We start from the raw sequence: 17,903 nt of genomic DNA, 5'->3' as shown, positions 1-17,903 counted from the left end.
TATAGATCAGATCAGAAATAAATGAAAAAGAAATGAAGGAAACGATAGCAAAGATCAATAAAACTAAAAGCTGGTTCTTTGAGTAAATAAACAAAATTGATAAACCATTAGCCAGACTCATCAAGAAAAAAAGAGAAGACTTTAATCAATAGAATAAGAAAAGAAAAAGGAGAACTAACAACTGACAGTGCAGAAACAAAAAAGATCATGAGAGATTATTACAAGCAACTCTATGCCAATAAAATGGACAACCTGGAAGAAATGGACAAATTCTTAGAAATGCACAACCTGCCAAGACTGAATCTGGAAGAAACAGAAAACATGAACAGACCAATCACAAAGCACTGATACTGAAAAACTGTGATTAAAAATCTTGAAACAAACAAAAGCCCAGGACCAGATGGCTTCACAGGCGAATTCTATCAAACATTTAGAGAAGAGCTAACACCTATCCTTCTCAAACTCTTCCAAAATATAGCAGAGGGAGGAACACTCCCAAACCCATTCTATGAGGCCACCATCACCCTGATACCAAAAGCAGACAAGGAAGTCACAAAGAAAGAAAACTACAGGCCAATATCACTGATGAACATAGATGCAAAAATCCTCAACAAAATACTAGCAAACAGAATCCAACAGCACATTAAAAGGATCATACACCATGATCAAGTGGGGTTTATTCCAGGAATGCAAGGATTCTTCAATATACGCAAATCAATCAACGTGATACACCATACTAACAAATTGAAGGAGAAAAACCATATGATCATCTCAATAGATGCAGAGAAAGCTTTCGACAAAATTCAACACCCATTTAGGAAAAAAAAAACTTGCAGAAAGTAGACATAGAGGGAACTTTCCTCAATATAATAAAGGCCATATATGACAAACCCACAGCCAACATCGTCCTCAATGGTGAAAAACTGAAACCATTTCCACTAAGATCAGGAACAAGACAAGGTTGCCCACTCTCACCACTCTTACTCAACATAGTTCTGGAAGTTTTAGCCACAGCAATCAGAGAAGAAAAGGAATCCAAATTGGAAAAGAAGAAGTAAAGCTGTCACTGTTTGCAGATGACATGATACTATACATAGAGAATCCTAAACATGTACCAGAAAACTACTAGAGCTAATCAATGAATTTGGTAAAGTAGCAGGATACAAACATAATGTATAGAAATCTCTGGCATTCCTATACACTAATGATGAAAAATCTGAAAGTGAAATCAAGAAAACACTCCCATTTACCACTGCAACAAAAAGAATAAAATATCTAGGAATAAACCTACCTAAGGAGACAAAAGACCTGTATGCAGAAAATTATACGATACTGATGAAAGAAATTAAAGGTGATACAAATAGATGGAGAGATGTACCATGTTCTTGGATTGGAAGAATCAACATTGTGAAAATGACTCTACTACCCAAAGCAATCTACAGATTCAATGCAATCCCTATCAAACTACCACCGGCATTCTTCACAGAACTAGAACAAAAAATTTCACAATTTGTATGGAAACACAGAAGACCCCAAATAGCCAAAGCAATCTTGAGAACAAAAAACGGAGCTGGAGGAATCAGGCTCCCTGACTTCAGACTATACTACAAAGCTACAGTAATCAAGACAGTATGGTACTGGCACAAAAACAGAAAGATAGATCAATGGAACAGGATAGAAAGCCCAGAAATAAACCCACGCACATATGGTCAACTTATCTTTGATAAAGGAGGCAGGAATGTACAGTGGAGAAAGGACAGCCTCTTCAATAAGTGGTGCTGGGAAGACTGGACAGGTACATGTAAAAGTATGAGATTAGAACACTCCCTAACACTATACACAAAAATAAGCTCAAAATGGATTAAAGACCTAAATGTAAGACCAGAAACTATCAAACTCTTAGAGGAAAACATAGGCAGAACACTCTATGACATAAATCACAGCAAGATCCTTTTTGACCCACCTCCTAGAGATATGGAAATAAAGACAAAAATAAACACATGGGACCTAATGAAACTTCAAAGCTTTTGCACAGCAAAGGAAACCATAAACAAGACCAAAAGACAACCCTCAGAATGGGAGAAAATATTTGCACGTGAAGCAACTGACAAAGGATTAATCTCCAAAATTTATAAGCAGCTCATGCAGCTCAATAACAAAAAAACAAACAACCCAATCCAAAAATGGGCAGAAGACCTAAATAGACATTTCTCCACAGAAGATATACAGACTGCCAACAAACACATGAAAGGATGCTCAACATCTTTAATCATTAGAGAAATGCAAATCAAAACTACAATGAGATATCATCTCACACCAGTCAGAATGTCCATCATCAAAAAATCTAGAAACAGTAAATGCTGGGGAGGTTGTGGAGAAAAGGGAACACTCTTGCACTGCTGGTGGGAATGTGAATTGGTACAGCCACTATGGAGGACAGTATTGAGGTTCCTTAAAAAACTACAAATAGAACTACCATATGACCCAGCAAACCCACTACTAGGCATATACCCTGAGTAAACCATAATTCAAAAAGAGTCATGTACCAAAATGTTCATTGCAGCTCTATTTACAATAGCCAGGAGATGGAAACAACCTAAGTGTCCATTGTCGGATGAATGGATAAAGAAGATGTGGCACATATATACAATGGAATATTACTCAGCCATAAAAAGAAACGAAATTGAGTTATTTGTAGTGAGGTGGATGGACCCAGAGTCTGTCACACAGAGTGAAGTAAGTCAGAAAGAGGAAGACAAGTACCGTATGCTAACACATATATATGTAATATAAGAAAAAAATGTCATGAAGAACCTAGGGGTAAGACGGGAATAAAGACACAGACCTACTAGAAAATGGACTTGAGGATATGCGGAGGGGGATGTTTAAGCTGTGACAAAGTGAGAGAGTGGCATGGACATATATACACTACCAAACGTAAAATAGATAGCTAGTGGGAAGCAGTCGCATAGCATAGGGAGATCAGCTCGGTGCTTTGTGATACCTGGATGGGTGGGATAGGAAGGGTGAGAGGGAGGAGATATGGGAACATATGTATATGTATAACTAATTCACTTTGTTATAAAGCAGAAACTAACACACCATTGTAAAGCAATTACACTCCAATAAAGATATTAAAAAAATCTTAAAATTTGTATGGAAGCAATAAAGACCCCAAATAGCCAAAGCAACCAAGAAAGAAAAACAGAGCTTGAAGAACCAGGCTCCCTGACTTCAGACTATATTACAAAGCTACAGTAATCAAAAGAGTATGGTACTGGCACAAAAACAGAAATAGATGGAACAGGATAGAAATCCCAGAAATAAACCCATACACCTATGGTCAATTAATCTACAACAAAGGAAGCAGGAATATAAAATAGAGGAAAGACAGTCTCTTCAATAAGTGTTGCTGGGAAAATTGGAAAGCTACATGTAAAAGAATGAAATTAGAACACTTCCTAACACCATACACGAAAATAAACTCAAAATGGATTAAAGACCTAAATATGAGACCAGATAGGATGAAACTCCTAGAGGAAAACACAGGCAGGACACTCTTTGACATAAATCGCCACAATATCTTTTTGGATCCATCTCCTAGACTAATGGAAATAAAAATAAAAATAAACAAATGGTGCCTAATTAAACTTAAAAGCTTTTGCACAGCAATGGAAACCATCAACAAAATGAAAAGAGAACCTACGAATGGGGGAAAATTTTTGCAAATGATGTTACTGACAAGGGATTAATTTCTAAACTATACAAACAGCTCATAGAGCTCTATATCAAAAAAACAAACAACCCAATCAAAAAATGGACAGAAGATATAGACATTTCTCCAAAAAAGAGATACAGATGGCCAAAGGCACATGAAAAAATGCTTGAAATCACTAATTATTAGAGAATTCAAATCAAAACTACAATGGGGTATTGCCTCACACCAGTCAGAATGGTCATCATCAAAAAGTCTATAAATAAATGCTGGAGAGGGTGTGGAGAAACGGGAACTCTCCTACACTGTTGGTGGGAATGTAAGTTGGTACAGTGACTACTGAGAACAGTATGGAGATTCCTTAAAAAACTAAAAATAGAGCTACCATAGATCCTTCAATCACACTCCTGGGCATATATCTGGAGAAAACCATAATTTGGAAAGACACACGCACCCCAATGTTCATTGCAGCACTATTTACAATAGCCAAGGCATGGAAGCAACCTAAATGTCCATCAACAGAGAAATGGATAAAGATGTGGTACATATATACAATGGAATATTACTCAGCCATTAAAAAGAACGAAATAATGCCATTTGCAGCAACATGGGTGGACCTACAGCTTATCATACTAAGTGAAGTAAGCCAGATAGAGAAAGGTAAATATCATATGATACCATTTAAATTTGGAATCTTAAAAAAAAAAGACACAAATAATCTTATTTCCAAAACAGAGACTCACAGACATAGAAAACAAACTTATGGTTACCAAAGGGGAAAGGGGGGTGGGGGAGGGATAAATTAGGAGATTGGGATTAACATATACTCACTACTATACATAAAATAGATAACCAATAAGGACCTACTGTATGGCACAGGGAACTATACTCTATATTTCATAATAACCTAGAAGGATTATTACAAAATCTGAGGAAGAATATACATATATATATTCTGAACTGCTGTGCTGTAAACCTGAAACTAACATGATATTGTAAATCGACTATACTTCAATTTTTAAAAAGTTGCTAAGGAAGTAGATCTTAAAAGTTCTCATCACGAGAAAACAAAATTTTTTAATAATAAATAAAAGCAGAATCCAGAGTACTATGTCGAGCACTGCAACCAACTTTTACCCAAAGGGCATTTGCTGAACTGGGTAGACTTAACACGTTTTTCAAAGCTTTACATGGTTAGGGAATATGAAAGCAAAGAGAGAAATGACCAGCTTGTGAGTATAAATTGAAATATACACTACATAAAACAACAATATATGCATACTGGAGTCTGTTGTACAGCAATGGCCACATGCAACAGCACAGATAAATCTTAGTAGCACAATGCTAAAAAAAAAAACAAGCAAGTCTCAGAAGGCTGCATACCATATAGCATCCTTTCTAGAGAGTTCAAGACAAAACTGAACAATATCATATTCAGACAAATGAATATACATATACATAACAAAAATATGTTAATGATAAAAATGAAGTTCAGGATAAGGGAAGCAAGGAGATGAGATGAAGGAGGAGCCCAGAGGTGGATATAAGTTCCCGGTAATATTTTAATTCTTGGGTTGCATGGAGGATTTATGATCGTTCATTATGTTATTAACCTATTAAGTACATAAACATAAAAATTGGAGAAAAGAAGAACATGAATGGACTAATAAGATCAGTTATAAAAACTAAGAATTGTGATTAGTCCAATTTTGTGCAACAGAGGGCCAAAATAATGTTATAAAGAAATGCAAAGGATGAAGAACAGTCAAGATATTTTTGAAGAATAACAAGGTGGATATTTACCTTACATTAGATATAGTATAAAATCATAATAATTATATCAGTGTGGTGTTTAACATATGAATAGAAAATGGAATAGAAATGAGAACTCAAAAATAAATTGTGCAATTAAAATGTACTCACAAAATAAAACAGTATGATTCCATTTATATAGAATTCAAAGCAGATAAAACTAAGCACTGTTTTATTTAGGAACACTTGCATAAGTAGCATAATTATAAAGAGAAGCAGAAAATTACAATAGTCCTCACCTCTCGGGGTGTCTGGCTTTGCCAGTGAGTCATTTCTAAGCCACTGACCGTGTTCTGTGGCTTAACTTGTATGAAGTTCACTTATCGTTCTTTGAAATGTACATATGTTTTTATTTTCACAGTTTTAAAAAATGGGAATGAATTAACTGGTGCTAGAATATATCTGGTGCTAAAATTGAAGCCAAGAAATTTAAACTTTTACTTTCTGAAAACAGTTCTGACTCACTTGGAAAAATCCTCCAAACATTAACACCACTGGGCTACATTGTATCTTGGAAGGTACTAGGCTAAAAGATCAGAAGAGTGAAACTGACTGATTATCTTGAGGCTTGGTGTCCTGGCTGTTTCTATAGAAGGGCAGGGAAGTGTATTCTTTGTACAAGTGCCAGAGAACATGCAGCCGATCATTTTGCAAAAAAAATTAGACTGCATCAAAAACAGAAACACGGGGTATAAATGACATCTGAGCACGGCCCTCACCAAAACTGCTGCTGAGTGGAAAAGGCCAAGAGACCAGGGGTAGACTGCGGTGTGAACTGAGAGCTCCACTTACAACAGTCATCTGCAAGCTCATAGAAGAAAAGAGTGAGTCCAAAATTTTACAGCAGGGTGGGACACACCCTAAGTTTGCTGATAGGGAAAACTGATGTCCAGCGACGCTTCATGAGTTACCCAAGATCATTATTAGTCAGGCAAACCCCAAACATGGTTCCAGTATACTTTACAGCACGTAATTCTGGAGACAGCTGCCAGCAGCAAAGCAAATGACAAACTCATTGGCACCACTGAGTTTTAATTCCCTTAGGGTAGCAATAAGAAATTTTCTAGAGAGAAACTTGACTTTATGGTACAATGGCTTAAGAGAGTAGGAAGCTAGAAACCTGCTGCTTCTGAAAACAAACTTCCTAAGAATTTCACAACTTCTGATTCTCATTCTCAGAACCTAAATGCCAACGTAGACACGTTGTGTTCCTCTGAGTACAGGTTAGCAGAACTCTGTGACAGATCACAAATGGATGTATATGACACACAGGCTGAACAAATAGATGCATATTCTCAACAACTTGATCCCTACATAGAAATTATCTAAAATGTTGCCAACTTACCATAGCCATGAGTATGTGTTTCCTAAATATTAAAAAGCACATGTAAAGAATATTAATTTTTAAAATACTAAAAAACCATAAATTAACATTTAAAACCCTTTACCTTTTGCATATCGTATGTGTACAGTTTTACAAATGGTCACTGTGTTTGATAATCTACTCTCATTGAGTGATAAAAGTATTTCAACTTTCTAGTTTTCATACTTATATTTAATGGCTGTTTATATTTGATGCATACTAGTTTATTCAGCTATGCTGAATAAAGGAATTCATTTATTTGCTATGAGTTTACAGCATGAATTTTAAGAATGACACATCTGAATTGTATTTTTTGGAAATGGTCAAGGAAAATGGTCTGCAAGATCAAGGAAAAACTATGATTTTCCATGCAGTGAATTTAGAAGGTATCTGAGGAGGAAGAGATTTGTCAAAATTCTTCAAATTAAAAGCCAAACAAGGGCTTCCCTGGTGGCGCAGTGATTGAGAGTCCGCCTGCCGATGCAGGGGACACGGGTTCGTGCCCCAGTCCAGGAAGATCCCACATGCTGCGGAGCGGCTGGGCCCGATGGCTGCTGAGCCTGTGCATCCGGAGCCTGTGCTCCGCAACGGGAGAAGCCACAACAGTGAGAGGCCCGCATACCACACACACACACACAAAAAAAAGCCAAACAAGATCTGAGAAGCTAGGAGATGGAGCAGGCAAAACAAAGGGCAAAAGTCAAGAGCAGAGAAGAGCATAAATAGGAAAGGGACCAGTGGGTCCTGAAAAGAACTTCCCTTTTCTAATGAACACTATTGTGTAGAAAGTTTAAGGAGTCAGTGATGGTGACTCTTTTTTTTTTAATTAATTAATTTACTTGTTTTTATTTTTGGCTGTGTTGGGTCTTCGTTGCTGCAATGTGGGCTTTCTCTAGCTGGGGTGAGCGGGGGCTACTCTTTGTTGCAGTATGCGGGCTTCTCATTGTGGTGGCTTCTCTTGTTGCGGAGCACAGGCTCTAGGTGCATGGGCTTTAGTAGTTGTGGCTCACTGGCTCTAGAGCACAGGCTCAGTAGTTGTGGCACATGGGCTTAGTTGCTCCGTGGCATGTGGGATCTTCCCAGACCAGGGCTTGAACCCATGTCCCCTGCATTGGCAGGCAGATTCTTTTTTTTTTTTTTTTGGCAGGCAGATTCTTAACCACTGTGCCACCAGGGAAGCCCCAATGATGGTGACTCTTGAAGCAATTCAGGTTCCCTCCTTTTATATATACTTTTGCCTGATAATTAACCATGTGTATAATAAAAAGCATACTGCTCCTTTTCCTTCTAGAATACTTACTTGGACTATATTTGAAATATAGGTAGCTAAAGACAAATAAAGGAATTACATGTTATCTTAATTGGAAAACACAATTCCTGGTTCTTGACTACCTGTGCTCTGCAAAAAGTAAAAGAAGGTTAGAATAGTCTATGCAAACTTTTAGTCCTGAATAAAATTATTCTTCCTAAAATTTCAGGCATTGTTTATTGGACCTATGACAGGAGCAGATTATGTAACAATATATTAGAATGAGTGTTTTCAGTGATTATCTAATCCTTATCATCATAGGGAGAACCAACAGTTTGAAGGCACTAACATTCACTTTTTTTTTAAAGTATGGTTGATTTACAACTTTGTATTAGTTTCACGTGTACAACATAGTGATTCGATATCTTCACAGATTATACTCCAATTAAAGTTATTATAAAATATTGGTAATATTCCCTGTGCAGTATGTTACATCTTTGTATATTATTTATTTTATACCTAGTAGTTTGTACCTCTTAATCCCCTCCCCTATCTTGGCCCTCCCCCCAGTCCTCTCCCCACTGGTAACCACTAGTTTGTTCTCTGTATCTATGAGTCTATTTTGTTACATTCATTTATTTATTTTTTAGATTCCACATGTAAGCAAAAACATGCAGTATTTGCTTTTGTCTGACTTACTTCACTAAGCATATGGGTATATATCCGAAGAAAATGAAAACACTAATTAGAAAAGATATATGCATCCGAATCTTCATAGCAGCATTATTTACAATAGCCAAAGTATAGAAGCAACCTAAGTATCCATTAATGGGTGGATAAAGGAAATGTGATATATAATTAGATATATGTGTATATACACACACAATGGAATACTACTCAGCCATAAAAAAGCATTAAATTTTGCCATTTGCAACAACATGGATGGACCTGAAGGGTATTATGCTTACTGAAGTAAGTCAGACAAAGAAAAACAGATTCATTCTTAATTTCAGCACCAAGTACTCATCATAAATATCACATTACTGGCAAAATAATCATGATACATTACTATTATATTCCATAGACACTAATAATAATTAAGATGATATTGATGATGATAATGGTCACAGCTCATATTTTTGTAGTCCTTGATATTTTCTAGGATGCCCTGCATAGAAATTATCCTGTATCCTCATATGCAAATTAGTGCTGACCTTAAGGTTAGGTACCTGGACAATCATAGTTTTTATTCGGATAAGGGAAATTTAGTATGTCTACACAGCAGAACTGTTGTAATAACCAATATTTCCATATCTTCTCACATTTCTGAGCGAATGAAAAGAACATTCAAAACACATGAAAACTGTATGACGTTGAGAGTCACTTCTCAGTTTTTCCACCTGAGAATAGTAATGATACGGTAAGGATAAAATGGAGTCTCACGGATCTAAGTTCCTAGGATAGTGCTTGGCACCTAGTAGATAACAGACATCTGTGGAAGTTGATGCTTACTCAGAAGTTACAGTTGGAGCATATTTTAGGAAGGACTCTAGTGGCAAGTGGCAGAAATCCAGTATAAACTGACTTAAAAAGAAATTCATTGGTTCAGGTAACCAGCAGGTTGGAGGGGTGATATTAACATTAGCAATGACTAGATCCCAAGTCTCCAGCAGTGTCAGCAAGAGACCACCTTTCTGCTGGCTCTGCTTTTGTTCTATTGACTGCATTCTCAAGCAGGCTCACTTCACAGTTTGTGATGTCCACCAGAAGCTCCAGGCTTTTACCTTCTGTGGGCTTCGGGATAATTCACTAAGTAAGCATTCTAGCAGAAGATCTGGTGATGAGTCTTACTGATCAGGTCTGGCTCATCTTCTGAGCTGGGGTCAGGGAGGGGGAGAACCCTGCCCAGCCCACACGGATAATTCTCCAGAGAAGAAGAGAGATTCTTTTACCAGAAGAGATGCTGGACAAGCAAAAGAACAGATGTCTAGTATACAGAAACTCTGTATACTTTTCTCCCGCGAATGAGGACTACATAGTGGGGATGGAAGAGATTTGGGAGTCAGGAAAATCATAATTTGGAATGTAACACTCTCCTCTGTGTTTATAGATACCGAGACTACCGTGACCCTCCTCATTCACTGGTGCCCTACGGCTACACACTGCAGTTCTGGCACGTCTTAGCAGCCCGACTGGCTTTTATCATTGTGTTCGAGGTAAGTTTTCTCAACCAACTCCTTTATTTCCTTTGACATAATGAAGTAACTACAAGTAATGAATGAATGTAACTTATGAGAACTTTCAATATGATTATTTACGTCCAGAAGCAGGATAAGTAATACTATGTAATCTCTTTCTCTTCTTTTTCTTCTCCTTAAAGTACTTGAATTTTCTAAGAAATATTTGAAAGTCCAGGGTTGACTGTTAAAGAATAAGTCAGGAATCATTGGTCCTAAATTTATTTTTTTAGTATTTATTTTTTTAATTAATTAATTAATTTAATTTTTATGGCTGCGTCTGGTCTTAGTTGTGGCACACGGGATCTTTGTTGAGGCATACAGGATCTTTTGTTGCGGCGTGCGGGCTCTTCGTTGCTGTGCGCAGGCTTCTCTCTAGTTCTGGCACATGGGCTCCAGGGCACATGAGCTCTGTAGTTTGTGGCATGCGGGCTCTCTAGTTGAGGTGTGCGAGCTCAGTAGTTGTGGCGTGCAGGATTAGTTGCCCCACGGCCTGTGGGATCTTAGTTCCCCAACCAGGGATCGAACCTGCGTCCCCTGCATTGGAAGGTGGATTCTTTACCACTGGACCACCAGGGAAGTCCCATTGGTCCTAAGTTTAATATTCTAGGGCTGCTGTTCTTAAAATTCAGGAAATTTGCAGTTTTTCCATCCCCACTCCCAGAGATTCTGACACATTATGTCTGCAATTTGCTTTTCACAGCTCTCCAAGATGCTTCTGACATTTAAGGGCAATGTTTGGAAAACACTGAACTGAGTGTTACAAGCGGTAGCCTCTGGTTATGCATCATCATGACACTACTTATAAAGTATAATCTACCTAGTAATTGCCTGTATTATGTGTCCATAAAAATACACCATCTAGGGCTTCCCTGGTGGCGCAGTGGTTGAGAGTCCGCCTGCCGATGCAGGGGACGCGGGTTCGTGCCCCGGTCTGGGAGGATCCCACATGCCGCGGAGCGGCTGGGCCCGTAAGCCATGGCCGCTGAGCCTGCGCGTCCAGAGCCTGTGCTCCGCAATGGGAGAGGCCACAACAGTGAGAGACCCGCGTACCTCAAAAAAAAAACAAAAAACAAAAAAAATACACCATCTATTTTCTTTTACTCTTTAAGAAAATTGCTACTAAAAATAGTTTGCATTCCCATAACTATACCCATAAATGGAACTTTCATCTCTCTTGTTACATACTTATATTAAAGCCAGATTAATGCAAGTGAAGGCTGCCTCTTGGCTCAGACTAGAAGTTTCCTATTCAGGCATACCTCGGAGATATTGTGGTCTTGGTTCCAGACCACTGCAATATAAAGTATTTCACAATCTGTGAAGCATTTCAAAATATTTTCTTAAAATTTTCATAAGAACACCCATTTTGTGGATGAGGGAATTGAGGCTCAGAGTGACTTATCCTCAGGTAAACAGATAACTCTTCAGTGGTAAAAGTAGAGCTGGAATTCAAACCTGGCTTTCTGATTCCGCAGTGTATTCTTCTGGCTCTCCTTTGCATTTTCTGGCCATTGCTTCTCCGCCTTCTTCCCTGAGTCCTCTTCTCATTTCCTGTGTGGTGCCATGACACCAAGTTCAGTCCTCACCCATCCCTGTGACTCTGTTTCCTCTCACACCCACCCCCTGGCCTTGTTCCACTTCCCAGACACACCAGAGGCTCCATGTCCCTGTTCTTGACCAGCTCCCAGAGCTCTTTCCGCTAAGGTTGCACAATAGACCTGACTCTGTTGTATTCTCCCGTGTTTTTAGCACCTCGTGTTTTGTATAAAACACCTCATTTCATATCTGATCCCAGACCTCCCAAAAGATCTAAGGGATCGAATGAGAAGAGAGAAGTACTTGATTCAGGAGATGATGTATGAAGCAGAACTGGAGCGTCTTCAGAAGGAACGAAAAGAGAGGAAGAAAAATGGAAAAGCACACCACAATGAGTGGCCATGACCAGGTCGGTGAGAAGTGTTTCATGGTCTGAAACCTCTCCTCGGCTGGGAGGGACGCTTTCAACTCCCTGAATCAAAGCTTGCCATTGTTCTCCTGATAGGGATGCAAATAAATCCTTTAGAAGCTTTCAAAACCAGCTTGTTTCTTACTAAAATTGCAAATTTAACTTAATCTTCCCTTTGCACACAACTCCTGCAACTCTTCTCTGTCTCCATGTCACACTCTGGCCTGGCAGCCAAGGTCTTCATGAGTTGGCCTAGGTGTCCCCTGAAATAAACCCTCCTCCCCCTTCCACTCTAGCCTGGCTATTCTCCTTCATCAGAAAGAAGGGGCGTGTTACCATGGGGATATTAAAGTCACTTTTTCATCTCACCCAAGATGGCCTTCCCTCCATCACCCATTTATTGTTTCCTCCCAGGCTGATCCATGTCAGGCCACACCCGCTAAGAAGGTTTCCTCAGACTCATCAGCCCACTGAGACTTACTCCTTATAAACACCCCTGGTTACTGCATCAGTACCACACGTATTGACAGATATTTATATGTGTTGTTAATTTCTGATTTTCAAATAGTTAGGCTTCCCCAGCACAACTGTAAGCATCTTTAGGAAAGTCTCTAGGGACTGTAATTTATTCTTCCAGCTGGTGAGCACAGCGGTAAGTACATGGCACCCACTAAATGCACATTTAATTAATAAAGGTTGGGTGCATTACGCTTAAAAACACTGTAAGAAACTTTCATGATGTTCCCACGTATCAGAAAGTTCTTCTGAAACCTTCTCTCTGGCAAGGCAATTACTATCTGTGTGTCCTTGGACAAGTCACTTAACTTCTCTGCGCCTCAGTTTCTTCAGTGATAAGATGAGCCCTCAGTTTTTATACTCTGTGAATCTAGTACTCCAGCATTTCTTTTGCCTTCCTTGCCTTCATTCCTCTCTCTTCACTTTTTGGAGACTAACTTTGAAACATTTTCCAAAATTTGGCCTCCAAAAGAAAAATGACACATACAGAAAAAACTGTATGTTTTTCACTTTTCATATAGGTTACGATAGAGCAGATATCTGCAGAGATGCTTGTTGTTAAATTAGTGAGGTTTTATCTGCATTAAGAGTCCAGGAGGTTAGTGTGAGTTGGGTGTGAGGGTGGACTTGGAGGATATCACCTAGACCCCAGGCCACAGGGATAATATAAAAGGATACAGATGTTGAATTGGTTCTGCCCTCCATTGCAAAGTAGGCCTTGGCTTCACTAAAGGCAAGAAATGTTTTGCTACTTAGTAATTTTGCCATTTTCCAGATCTGCCATTTGGCTATATGAGTTCAGGAAAATTACTTAATGTTTCTGAGCCTGCTTATTGGGTGGAACTAATTTGCAGCTCAAATAAGGTTATGAGTGTGAGACATTACAAAACAAAATGCTATCAAATACTACATTGGATTTGCACTGTTGTTAAGCGTTGCATTGTAGTCCAGCGGATTCTAGATCTGGCTGTCTGTTCTCTATCTGTATGACCTGGGGTGGAGCATTCCCGTGGATTCGGTGTCCACATCTTCAAGAGAAAAGGAGTTGGACTAAACAATACTTTAAGAGCCTATCTGGCTTTAACCTTCTGGGATTCTATCATTTGCTCCAAGCCCCTGGCCCCCTGCACCCATTCTGACCACCTTTTCTCTGGCTCTGGTCAGCTTTCAGAGGAGAGAGGCTGACTATCCAGACGGCTTGAGTTGGGGTAGGAGGCACACACTATTAGTGAAGAGAACTGCTCCAGTGCCCAGAGACCAGCGTGCCGCGGGGGACTGTCCTCACCTCGGGGCTGTGCTGGGCTGCAGGGCCCTTCACACTTGAGAGTTCCTTCTAGCCTCATCATTATGGGTTGCTTTCTCCCCAAAGAGGACATCTGTGCATTTTGCTTGAAAGCATAGTCTTTGTCTGTCTCTATTCTCCCAACAGTTGGCAGGAAGTCACCTTCCTTCAGACTGCCTTTCTGACTCAGTCTGTTCATCTGTAAAGCAGGCACAGTAATGTTTATACCATACCTGACTTAGTTCAGGGTTACAGATTCTTCGAATGCCTTTGATTCACACTAAGTACAGACCATTGTACATAATGTCCTTTAAGCCATCATGTGTACTTTGGATTTTAATACCTTTTTTTTTTTCTCCCAGGTAACAGTTCATTTGCAGGCCAAGGATCTGAATTCTGTTTACTTCTCCCAGCTGTGCAAAAGCACATTCAAGTGAATGACTAAAATGCAACCGCAGTGCATGTCGCCGAGGTCGGCAGTGGCGGGGGGTCAGCACCCTTAAAGGACTGCCTGGGAAACCATGCTGCTGTGAAATCACATTGCAGCCCAGCACACAAATGCTATCTATCCATAGACCATTCTTGACCAAGCAAGCATGCACATCATGGGCAGTTACATTCTCAAGTTTTTAAAACCAAGGGGAACTTGTATACTGGGCCTGTTTTCCAGCCTGTTTGCTACCTTTTTTGCATTCTATCCCATGTGAATTTTACAGACACTGGGCTGAAAAGGGTATTTGGACACCTGGACACACATTCCTAGAATGTCATATGGTCCTAATTCCGTGTCACCGAACAACACAAACAAGACCCTGTTTACAACTTTTTCTTTCTTTTTTTTTAATTTCAGATCTTTCTGAGGAGATTATATATGACATATCTATAGCTATGTGTATGGCCATAGATGTATTTCTGTGTGTACATATGTATAGTCATGTATTCTTACATATGTACATACAAATACAGAGATATATAAAAGTACATAGAACTTCCTTACTTGTAAATAGCCAAAAGGTACTGACATGAATGATGAATTTTCACATTTAAATAGTCATCAACATGAAGCCATGTTTAATGCTTGTATAATGTGATGCAATAAAATTTAAAATAAATTTATGCACATGGAATATTTTTAGCCGGGTCTTCTGAAATTCTGTTGTAGTTTCTTCTCACAAAATATGAGGAATCATAGAGTGGGGTCTTTAAAGAAAGTCTGTCACTCCCAAACACTGCTGAGAAATCACTTCATCCTTCAGAGAGACTACATTTTTCTTCCTAACCTACCTTTTCCATATTGCTTCCATTCTACCTTCTTAGAGAGGGTACCAAGCCAACTAATTAGAAATCACTCAGAAGAGTTTGGAAAATGCCACTGATGCACTTTGTTGAGGAAATGTGAAATATAACCAATGATACATACGATGCTTTTGATTACCCTGCCTGCTAGTATGCTCTGCTGATCCTAGCAAAGGGACTATCTGTCTGGATGGGGGAAGGGGGGCTGGTGGTGGAGTTTCCTTCTAAGTAATGCCTGTTATTGTAATTACTCTTCTTCTAGAGATTGCAGAACCTGACTTTGAATTATGTTATCAGCTTGCCTGTGCCAGTCAGGGAAATGGGAATGCTCCTATTACCGCATCCATCAACACTGTCTCATTTTTGCTGTGGATTCCTGAGCTGTTGGATTCCCAAGAACCTTAAATGTTTCCTTAGATGGGAACAGTTGTCAGAGTGGCTTCGGGCAGGCTAGAACTTCAGCCATTTCGTAGTTTCTTTCTAGTACTCCTTCTGACCTGATGTTCCTAGGAGTGAAATGCAGTTAACCCTTGAACACCACAGGTTTAAACTATGAGGGTCCACTTATAAACAGATATTTTTTCAATAAATACATAATACAGTACTACAGGACCTATGATTGGTTGAATCCATGAACTGTGTATATGGATGGCCAACTGTAAAGTTATATGCAGATTTCTGACTGCACGGAGATTGGCACCCATAACCTCTGCACTATTCAAAAGTCAACTGTACTAACCCTAGCAGAGCCTAAACTAAGGAGATGTATTTTATGGGAACTGAACACAAGTGGCCATTAGCAGAGTTTTCTTTTCAATCATGGCTAAGAAGTCTATGAAATATTTCACATCAGCCCTGGGGAAAGGAATTTCCAAGGAAAGTCTCAAAAGATGAAATACAAAGAGATGCTCCAAACAGACAAATTGCTCTACTGACCCAGTATTGTGACTTTTGCTTGTTACACCTGAAGCTCTACGTCTAAGCATCAGGAACCAATAGATCTTTGGATTTAATACATCCATAGCTTCTCTCCTACTCCTTGGAGCAGGAAGAGTGGCAGACGCAGGGGGAAGGAATGTGAACCCTCCTTGGGTTTGCAATGGGCCATGAACATTCAGAACTAGGTAGAGGACCACCCAACGCACTGGTCAGGATAAGGAAGTAAACATTTGTTAAGTATTGCTTTCTACCTGATCTGAGTATAGACTGAACCTAAGACTCTGGCCAGAAATATCTTTTGCCCATGGAATTCTGCCTTTGCTATTGCAAGTGCCTCTGGCAATCACAATCCCTGATACATTTCTAGCATATAATTCTTCTCTTTCCTCCCTTCCTCTCTCCCTCCCTTCATTTCTTTCTACCAGCGCAGCAAATACAATCATTCATCTTCCCTGTTTTTGGTACAAGGAACACTTAGTGAATATCTTAAGATGTGTTTAGGTTTGTAGAAGAGAAAGGCAAAGAAGGTTGTAAAGGCTAATTTCTGAGGGACTTTGTAAGAAATCAAGTGTTGGAAGTGACATCACCAAAATAGAGACATAGTTACTTTCTGACTTCCCTCCTGTCCCAAGAAGAAAACTAACAACTATTCATGGATAAGACACCACTAAGAAAATCCTAGAACATGGCGGTGAGGCTGAAGCACCTCCCCCGCACCACAGAGACCGAGACAGACAACAGTATGGAGTTCCCTTAAAAAACTAAAAAGAGAGCTACCATGTCATCCAGCAATCCCACTCCTGGGCATATATCCGGAGAAAAACATGGTTTGAAAGGATACATGCGCCCCAATGTTCATTGCAGGGCTGTTTACAATAGACAAGACATGGAAGCAACCTAAATGTCCATCAACAGAGGAATGGATAAAGAAGATGTGGTACAGATATACAATGGAATATTACTCAGCCATTAAAAATAATGAAATAATGCCATGGACGGACCTGGAGATTATCATACTAAGTGAAGTAAGTCAGACAGAGAAAGACAAATACCTCATGATACAAATGAACTTATTTACAAACAGAAACAGACTCACAGAGAACAAACTAATGGTTACCAGGTGGGAAGGGTGGTGGGAAGGGATAGATTGGGAGCTTGGTACTGACATATACACACTGCTGTATTTAAAATAGATAGCCAACAAGGACCTATTATATAGCAGCAGGGAACTCTGCTCAGTATTCTGTAATAACCTAAATGGGAAAAGAATTTGAAAAAGAATAGATACATATATATGTATAACTGAATCACTTTGCTGTACACCTGAAACTAACACTGTTAATCAACTATACTCCAATATAAAATAAAAATTAAAAAAAAATCCTAGAACATAGGGGTGAGGCTGAAGCACCTCCCCTACACCACAGAGACCAAGACAGGTGATATTAGAAGAAGAATGGCTACATGCTGACCACATTGCCCCTCCCCCAGGCCAGCATAGCATCACATTGAGAGGTCCTTGCCTGAGCCTGGGGTTCCTTTATTG

At 39.3% G+C, this 17,903-nt stretch overlaps 1 protein-coding gene across 1 annotated transcript in view; it reads left to right on the top strand.

The window, feature by feature from the left end:
- The window catches only part of ANO4 (anoctamin 4), a 422,274-nt gene extending 407,764 nt beyond the window's left edge, over positions 1-14,510 (top strand). The window contains exons 26-28 of the mRNA XM_081248924.1: positions 10,250-10,355; positions 12,129-12,324; positions 14,485-14,510. Coding sequence (XP_081105050.1) covers positions 10,250-10,355; positions 12,129-12,320 — 298 coding nt within the window. The 3' untranslated portion in view covers positions 12,321-12,324; positions 14,485-14,510. The remainder of the gene's footprint in view (positions 1-10,249; positions 10,356-12,128; positions 12,325-14,484) is intronic.
- The last annotated feature ends 3,393 nt before the right edge of the window (positions 14,511-17,903 follow it).

The sequence above is a fragment of the Mesoplodon bidens genome (genome assembly GCF_964165515.1).
Source record: "Mesoplodon bidens genome assembly, chromosome: 11".
NCBI lineage: Eukaryota > Metazoa > Chordata > Mammalia > Artiodactyla > Ziphiidae > Mesoplodon > Mesoplodon bidens.
This window is presented reverse-complemented; position numbering and strand designations above follow the sequence as displayed.